The sequence below is a fragment of the Quercus suber genome, unplaced genomic scaffold (assembly GCF_002906115.3).
Source record: "Quercus suber isolate HL8 unplaced genomic scaffold, Cork oak 2.0 scaffold_37, whole genome shotgun sequence".
Lineage (NCBI taxonomy): Eukaryota > Viridiplantae > Streptophyta > Magnoliopsida > Fagales > Fagaceae > Quercus > Quercus suber.
In genome coordinates, this window is record NW_027069502.1 from 1,979,830 (window position 1) to 1,988,890 (window position 9,061).

Consider the following 9,061-nt stretch of genomic DNA (forward strand, 5'->3'; position numbering starts at 1 on the left):
CTCATGTCACTCACATTGGCACTATTTTTTTTTCTTCTTCACTTACTCTCCCTAATGTTCTTTGTGTTCCATCATTTAGCTTTAACTTGTTATCTGTTAGTACACTCACATTATCTCAGCCTTATTGTCTTGTTTTCCTCTCCACTTATTGTTTTATCCAGGACCTTTTATCTTGGAAAACGATTGGGGTAGGCAAGGCTATTGATGGCTTGTACTTGTTGCAGCTGTTTAGTTGATCTATTGACTTCAATTACTACTGCTATGCAATCTTTGGTTCAGTTGCCTAATGGAAAATCAGCTCATGTCACTCACATTGGCACTGTTGTTTTTTCTTTTTCACTTACTCTCCCTAATGTTCTTTGTGTTCCATCATTTAGCTTTAACTTGTTATCTGTTAGTATACTCACATTATCTCAGCCTTATTGTCTTGTTTTCCTCTCTACTTATTGTTTTATCCATGACCTTTTATCTTGGAAAACGATTAGGGTGGGCAAGGCTATTGATGGCTTGTACTTGTTGCAGCGTGATAGTCTCCAGCACATTCCTCCTTCTTCACTTGCTGATTACCTAATTAATCACAAGCTCAATGCTTCTTTTCTTCCTTTCTTTGCAACAACTTTTGCAAGTTCTATATCTTCCTTTCTTTGGCATGCAAGATTAGGACATCCATTAGATCTCAAACTTAAAGCTTTAAGCCACACTATTCCTTCTTTACAATCTTTTTGTAATAAGACTTGTCAAGTTTGTCCTATGGCCAAGCTTAAAAGATTACTTTTCCCTTTTATAATAAAATCCGTGCTTTTGCCTTTGATTTGGTTCATATGGATGTTTAGGGACCTTATTCTATTCCTACTTTAGATGGTTACAAATATTTTTTGACAATTGCGGATGATGCAACCCGAGCCACTTGGCTGTTTCTAATGAAATCCAAATCTGATGTTAGACCTTTGTTTCAATCCTTTTATACTATGGTTGCTACACAGTTTAGCCAAAATATTAAATCCATTAGAACTGACAATGCCAAAGAATTTGACATGTCTGATTTTCTTAATTCCTATGGCATTATCCATCAATATAGCTGTGTTTACACTCCACAACAAAATTCTGCTGTGGAGAGAAAACACTAGCACTTGCTTTCCATTGCCAGGGCATTACAAATTCAATCTCAAGTTCCTTTGCAATTCTAGGGTGATTATGTTTTGACTGCAGCCTAACTCATTAGTAGGCTTCCCTCTCCTTTGTTGAATGACAAAACACCCTTTGAGCTTTTGTTTCATAAGTCCCTTAACTACAATCATCTCAAAGTTTTTGGCTATCTATGTTTTGCCCCTGCTATTGCCCAAACTAGAACCAAATTTTCACCAAGGGCAAGAAGATGTGTTTTCCTTGGCTACCCTTGTAATATCAAAGGTTATAAGCTCTATGATCTTGACACTTATTCTATTTTTGTCTCAAGGGATGTTGTCTTTCATGAGTCTATTTTTCCTTATATTTCTTCTTCCAATGGTTCTATTCCTTCCAATTCTTTACCTTTGCCTTGTGCTTCTCCTGTTCCTTCTTTGCATGATGATCCTCTTCTGTCCAAGCCTAATATTCCTGTCCTTACTCCCCATTCCATTATTCAAGTTCATCATACTATTGATGATGATTTTCTTGATGAAGTCCCAAAAGCGCCTTCTGATCCCATTGCAGATCCTATTCCTCTTAGAAGGTCTACTAGGTCTGTTAAAAGACCTTCTTACTTGCAAGAGTTCCATTGCAATCAAGTTGCTTCTGTCCAGCCTATCTCTTCTTCCCAATCAGGTACTTCTCATCCCCTTTCTTCTCATGTTTCATATCACCATATTTCCCCCTCATATAAGACTTTTTGTTGTGCCATCTCTTCTCTTGTTGAACCTCAATTTTATTACCAAGTTGTGTCTAATCCCCAATGGCAAGCTGCCATGGCTACTGAGATAGCAGCTCTTGAAGCCAATAATACCTAGACTTTAACACCCTTGCCTGTTGGTAAGAAGCCAATTGGCTACAAGTGGGTTTACAAAATTAAGTATAAGGCTGATGGTTCTATTGAGAGATATAAAACTAGGTTAGTGGCTAAGGGATTCACACAAAAGGAGGGCATTGATTACTTTGAAACTTTCTCTCTAGTAGCCAAAATGGTCTCTGTAAAAGTTCTTCTTGCTGTGGCTGCCATTAAGGGTTGGTTTCTTAGTCAATTAGATGTCAATAATGCATTTCTACATGGTGATTTGGATGAGGAGGTGTATATGGCTCTTTCACAAGGGTTTCATAGCTAGGGGGAGGTTGTTTGTAAGCTCAGTATGTCCCTTTATGGCTTTAAGCAAGCTTTAAGGCAATGGTTTGCCAAATTCTCAAGCACATTAATTCAGCTTGGTTTCATTCAGTCCAAAGCTGATTATTCTTTGTTTACCAGAAGACATGGTGACATTTTCGTGGTTCTTTTGGTCTATGTGGATGATGTTTTGATAGCTTGCAATGACAAGGTTGAAGTGGATAGATTTAAAGTCGTGTTAGATGATAAATTCAAGCTTAAAGACTTGGGTGATTTGAAATATTTCCTTGGTTTGGTGGTTGCAAGATCAGATAAAGGAATTGCTCTTTGTCAAAGGAAATACACTCTTGAACTACTCAATGATGCTGGATTGCTTGGTTGTAAGTGTGCTAAAACTCCTATGGATCACAATTTAAGGTTCAGTAAATTTGAGGGAGAAGAGCTTAGAGATCCCAGTCATTATAGAAGGCTTATGGGCAGGCTCTTATACTTAACAATCACAAGACCTAACATTACATTTGCTGTCCATGTACTTAGTCAGTTTATGTCCAAGCCACGGAGACCACACCTGGATGTAGCACATAGAGTGTTGTAGTATTTGAAGGGTGAACCAGGCGAAGGACTCATGTTTTCTTCTAGTACAGACTTGCACTTAAAAGGATTTGCAGATGCAGATTAGACTGCATGTCCTGACACTAGGAGATCTGTGACTGGCTATAGCATCTTCATTGGTGATTCTTTGGTGTCTTGGAAGTCCAAGAAGCAGTCCACAGTCTCAAGATCTTCAGCTGAAGCTGAGTACAAATCCATGGCAGTGGCAACATGTGAGATAGTGTGGATTTTGTACTTTCTTAAGGATATTGGAGTGAATCATGAAAGGAGGCCTTGTTATTTTGTGATAGTCAAGCTGCATTGCACATTGGCTCCAATCCAGTCTTCCATAAGAGGACAAAACTCATAGAAATAGATTGTCATGTGGTTAGGGACAAGGTCTTGGAGAAGTTGATTAAGCTGAATCATGTTAGATCAAATTGTCAATTGGCTGATCTGCTTACTAAGGCTTTGAATTACAATCAATTTTCAAATCTCACTTGTAAAATGGGGTTGCTTAATATACATACATCTGCTGCTCTTAAGGGGGAGTATCAGAGTTTAGATGAAGCTGCCAAGATTAGTAGCAAGAGCAAGGTAGAAGCTAGCAACATAAAGGGTCACAGCACTGTTCACAGAGCAGTTGAATCTATATCAGAGCATGAACGACAAAGAAGCATAAGTGAAGTACAATGACTATACGACCTGTAGTTTATTGTGATTAGATACTTGAGTATTAACATGTGGGAAGGTTAGGTAATTGGTTATTTTTGTGTTCACACGTGTACAGAGTAGTATATATATAGTTTTTGTAATCAGTTTGCTAATTAATGAAATATACAATTTTCAATTCTTGATTATGTGATAGTGATATGAGACAAACTCACATGATACAAGTAGAATGGAACTCCGTTTTGCAGGCCAAAATAACGTGGTTTTGCAATGGATGGTGTGGGCCATATTGAGAGAGCTTGTTCACTCTTTCTGAGCAAAGAAACGTGATGAATGTCTTTCTATGATAATTATTAGTACATAATAATTAATAAGCCCATTGCCATTCCCCTGTCTAGAAAAATGGGTCTTCCGAGACACTTTTGTGAGTTAATAATTCATTTGCCATGTGCACCACTAAACTTCCATATGAAAATACGTGAAAATGTTTTCATATCAAAACATATAAAAAAATTGTTATCAAATTCTGCATGCATGTGGATATTAAGTATACAACATTTTTCACAATTTTTTAGATATTTAATGCAAAACAAAAATGGTAATGATAATAGATTTTGATAGAGTTAATACTGTTATTGGTTTAACAAATATTTTTAAAAACTTTTAGTGAGAAAAAAAAATAATTAATTTTCTTGACAATTTTTTATATTTATAATGAAAGTAATGTTAAAATTTTCTTAAAATAATTTATTAACAATTGACCAAAATACGCACGTTAATATGAAAAATATAAAAATTATTGCCTTTGTGACATTAATTTTTTGGAATAAAGCCTGTGGGGGTAAGTAACAATTGCTTTTGATGGTGCAGTGTGCCTAATAGTTAATACTGAATGCCCTGAATGCCATAATAGACAGTACCAAGTCCCGCTAAAAGCCATAAAGTCTGTGTAAGCCCCTCATTGCCAATAAAGTTACCATGATTTCTAGATAATTATTATAAAAATTCTGCAATAACTTTACCAGTCTTCTGGTCCAATTAAAGAAAATAAAGATATCACTTCTGCTACCATATAATGAAGCCCACTGCCAATAAGATCTTCTGCTGCAATAGCACTAGTGACTCCATATTTTATCCAGAACTACCACTATATATATATATACACACACCTCATTCAAAAAAAAAAAAAGAGCATGAAATCATGATTTGTGACACGACTAGTACCCCAAATTGGAAACAAATCACTTTATACTCCAACTAGACAACTGTAGAAAAGTAATATAGAAAACAAAATATTATACAACATATATATATATACAGACACACACACACAAATATATTTGATGGACCCCATATATATAATATACGCCATCCAATAAGATTTAAATTTTCATTGAATACGTATATTTGTCACTTTATTCAGATATATTTCATCACTGCAAAGAATACTTCTCAAAAAACAAAAAATGAAAAAGGAACTCCAGCTAACTTTATTCTCTCTCTTAAGTACAAGTATAAATGTTGGCCCGTTTGTTTGTTTTGGTATTGTAAATGCAAAATGTAGTCTTTTTCGGGGGCCGTGGAGGTATGATGGATGTGCTAGAATTTCCTTGTTTAAGCTGGTACATGTTATCTGAAACTGAAAGTGTTAGGTTCTAAAGATTTAGGAATTTATGTATTTAGAACTCTAATTTGTATTGTTGGCAAACCATGATCAAAACAGGTTGTTTAGTCTTGTTTAGGCTTGCTCAAAGTATGTTTATTTGTAAAACTGGAATCGAGTGAGTGCAGATTTATTGGACTAAATCTGTAAGGCTCGATCGATCGAAAATTAGACTCGATCGATCGAACCACGTACATATTTATTTTTCTGCAGAGTTCCAGTTCAGCCCAAACTCTATTTAAACGTCTTGGGGTTCAAGTAAAACACTTCTATATATAAGGAAAACCCTAGATGCATTAAGTTCAATTGAGATTAAATTGACAAAATTGGTTTGAGCATAGAGTTTCTAACAAAAACCCAAAAATTTGAAAATCACTTGTTGAATTTTTAAACAAATTGATGAATTGAGCATCACATAACACAACTCACAAGAGTATAATGCTTAATTTCATCAATACAACAAGCCAATTTCATCAAATTCAACTCAATTTCACAAAAGCCCCAATTCGGATCAAGAACAAACCCTTTTTAAAAACCTGATTCGCGACTTTCGATTGATCGAAAAATACATTCGATCGATCGAATGAAACAGTCATTTTTAAACAAATTAAAGCACTTTTTCGATTGATCGAAAAACACACTGGATCGATCGAATTGGGCAGAGACTCACTAAATTTTGAGAAAAATCACAGTTTTGAAAGACACAAACCTAATTTTGAAAAACAACTCCTCAAAGCATTAACCAAAGAAAGCAAAATGCATGAGTATGAGATGGAATGCTTTTTCAAAAACCCAAAATTTTGAACCCAATTTTCTCAAAACAAATTTCAATCATTCTCCCATTGAAATTTTATTAAGCAACCAATATGTTCTGCACAAATCTAAGATATTTTCAAACTTGAAACATATTTTGCATCAAAATCAAGGAACTTTTAATCTTTGATGGCCACAACAAAATCACACACAATATAATGTACCAAGTTTAACAAAGAGTAACTTGTGTAGTGTGTGCAACTAGCAAAAGCTTGAGATGCATGTGAGGTGATATGTGAATAGCAATCAATCACAAAGTCTACACAATTCATCACATAGAATTTAAAAGAGACTATCACCTAAAGAGTTACATCCTATAACTCCACATCTCCTAGAACAAAAGCTTGCAATCATGTAAGTTTCTTGCATTTTTGCCTCTTATTTGTATGAGATGGCATTCAGCCTAATAGTACACACCGGTTTGAATTAAGTGAATTGGCATCAAGCCTAATAGTACACACCAGTTTTAAATTAATTTGAGGCTACACCTTATGTTCTTTTTGTGCATGTGCTACACTTTCTCGAGCACAGAATCTTATGATATGCACTAAGGTGTTCATGATTGGCTAGTGAACAGTGGTGAGATGGTTATTTATGCCTTTCTCAAAAGGATCAAGTCCGACAGTCAAATAACATTGACTTCATGATTAAGACAAGGAGATTAAAAACCATACACATCTTTCCCACACAACATGCACTACAAAACTTCAACTAGTAAAGTGCAATAAATAAGCTTATCAAAGCTAAACAAGGTACATAAACATGTTATGTAAAGATAATATGGCCAATCCTTGATTATAAATCCAAGATATACAAAACACAAAAATCTTTTTGGTTTTAACAAACTTTATAACCAAAAACAAAAAAGCACATATTATGCTAAATGAACAATGCAAATGCAATGCATGACAGTGCAAAACTAAGCTATAAAGGGTACACAAACAAGAAATATCAATTTCTTAATTAACCCTTGAGTACATGTACAAAGTAGTACATACTCATTTAAAATCAAAAATAGCTTAGCACAAACTATTCAAGTTTCTCCACAATGTCAGGCATGTTCTAAATCAAGAGAGATATTAAAACTCATATAATCCTCAAGAAAAATAAAACAAGACACAAAATAAAATATTTTTGTCTTTTTGAGAATTTTCAATGTTTTTGGATTTTTTTTAAAAAAAAATTAAAAAAAAAAAAAACAACCTAAAAAACAAAACAACCAAAAAAAAAACAAAACATGTCCACAAATAATTGAAAGAATTAAATCAGGGACAAGTTAGCAACACTCACCTTGGAGAATCTTTTCTCACCCATCTAGCACGAGTCTTTGGCTTTGTAGGTGAAAATCCATGTGAAGCAGAGTGTATTTGAGGAATTATACCAATCTTCTGAGAGAGACTAAAATCCTGCAAATTCCTTTCACAAGCCAACAAGCTCAAATTTTTCAAAAAAGTATGAAACAATTTATATGGACTTATGGCAGGAGAAATATCATCACATATCCTAGATTGACATACAGAATGCTTAAATTTCATTTTATGACAATTAGGACGAATGTGACCGGAGACACCACAAAAGTGACAAACAGGAACAAATTTAGGAACATCAGTATTCCTAACAGCAAATCTAGTCTCAGATTTTGGTTTATGTCTCAACAAAGAGCAGTTTGGTCTAATATGACCAACAACACCACAAAGGTGACAGGTAGGCACAAAAACAGATTTATTATGCTCTCTAACAGTAGGATTAGACTTAAGTTTAGAAACTTCAGCATCTACATCAGAACTTTTACCTTTGTCTAACCTAGCACAATAAGCCTTTCTTTATTATTCCTCTTAAAAGAGGGATATAAAATTTTTCAGTTTTAGGCTTAAGAGAAACAGAAACAATTCTGTTATCATCAGCAAGCTTGGTACTAATCAAATTTTCAAGTTTAGCTTTAGATTCAACTAACTCTTGTTCCAAGCTTTTCATCTTCTCATCTTGAGAGGAAATTTGATTTCTCAAAAATTCATTCTTTTTATTAGACTCATCTAATCTCACAATCAAATCCTCTTTTTCAAGATTAGCCAATTTTAACTCTTCTTGAAATTTCTTAGAAATTTTCAAAGATTTAGATAATTCCTTACGAAGAGTTTCAAAAGCATCAAAGAAATCAACAGAAACAATAGTGTCCTTTTTATTCAAAACATCACAGGCATCAATAAAATCAGCAGAAGCATGAGCAGAAAGACACTTCAAATTATCCATGATAACAGGGGTCAAGGATCAGCTCTTAGATCAAAAGATCTAAAACAAGAAGAGCTACCGGCTCTGATACCACTTGATGGAAATTTAGACCCCTTAAACACACAGATTGCGTAGCCTAGATTAATTAGCCAAGTTGTTACTTAGTCAAATTAAGCAATTCTAGGTTAAAACAATCCAAACAATCATATCAAGAATATAAAGCAGCGGAAAATAAATAACACAAGATATGATCACCTAGGAAACCACACGGTAAAAACCTGGGGAGGATTTGACCCACCGATCCTCAAGGCTAACCTGAATTCACTATGAAAGAATTGAAGTTCATACAAAAGGACTACAAGCTCCCCGCTCGACTTCCTAATGCTACCCACCAGTAGAACTTCCTGACACGACCACGCGCAGGCTCCGAATCCACGGACTACTTCTTTCTTGAATTCTTCAATTAGCTACAAGCTCCCCGCTTGCTTTTCTTTTAATCTCCAATGGTAGCAACCTTGTTGATCATCAAGATGTAGAAAATATCTCTACCTTGAAAACCCTAAGTTTATGTGAAGGAAAGCTCCTCTAAGATCTCACAAGAGATTCACATAAACAGCAAATATGAGCAACAAAGACTTAGAGAGGTTTGGGTACAAAACCCTAAAAATAAAATGAGGCACAAGAGGCACTCTAATCTCTCTCTTAGAAGTCCCAAAAACGTTCTAGGGTTTTCCTTATATATAGAAGTGTTTTACTTGAACCCCAAGACGTTTAAATAGAGTTTGGGCTGAACTGGAACT

At 34.8% G+C, this 9,061-nt stretch overlaps 1 protein-coding gene across 1 annotated transcript; it reads left to right on the plus strand.

Moving 5' to 3' along the window:
- Positions 1–2,156: 2,156 nt before the first annotated feature.
- LOC136066505 (uncharacterized mitochondrial protein AtMg00810-like) lies at positions 2,157–3,580 on the plus strand. Its single transcript, XM_065770875.1, has 4 exons — positions 2,157–2,284; positions 2,435–2,884; positions 2,993–3,117; positions 3,228–3,580. Exons 1-4 carry the CDS (start codon positions 2,157–2,159, stop codon positions 3,578–3,580), a joined length of 1,056 nt encoding a protein of 351 aa, XP_065626947.1.
- The last annotated feature ends 5,481 nt before the right edge of the window (positions 3,581–9,061 follow it).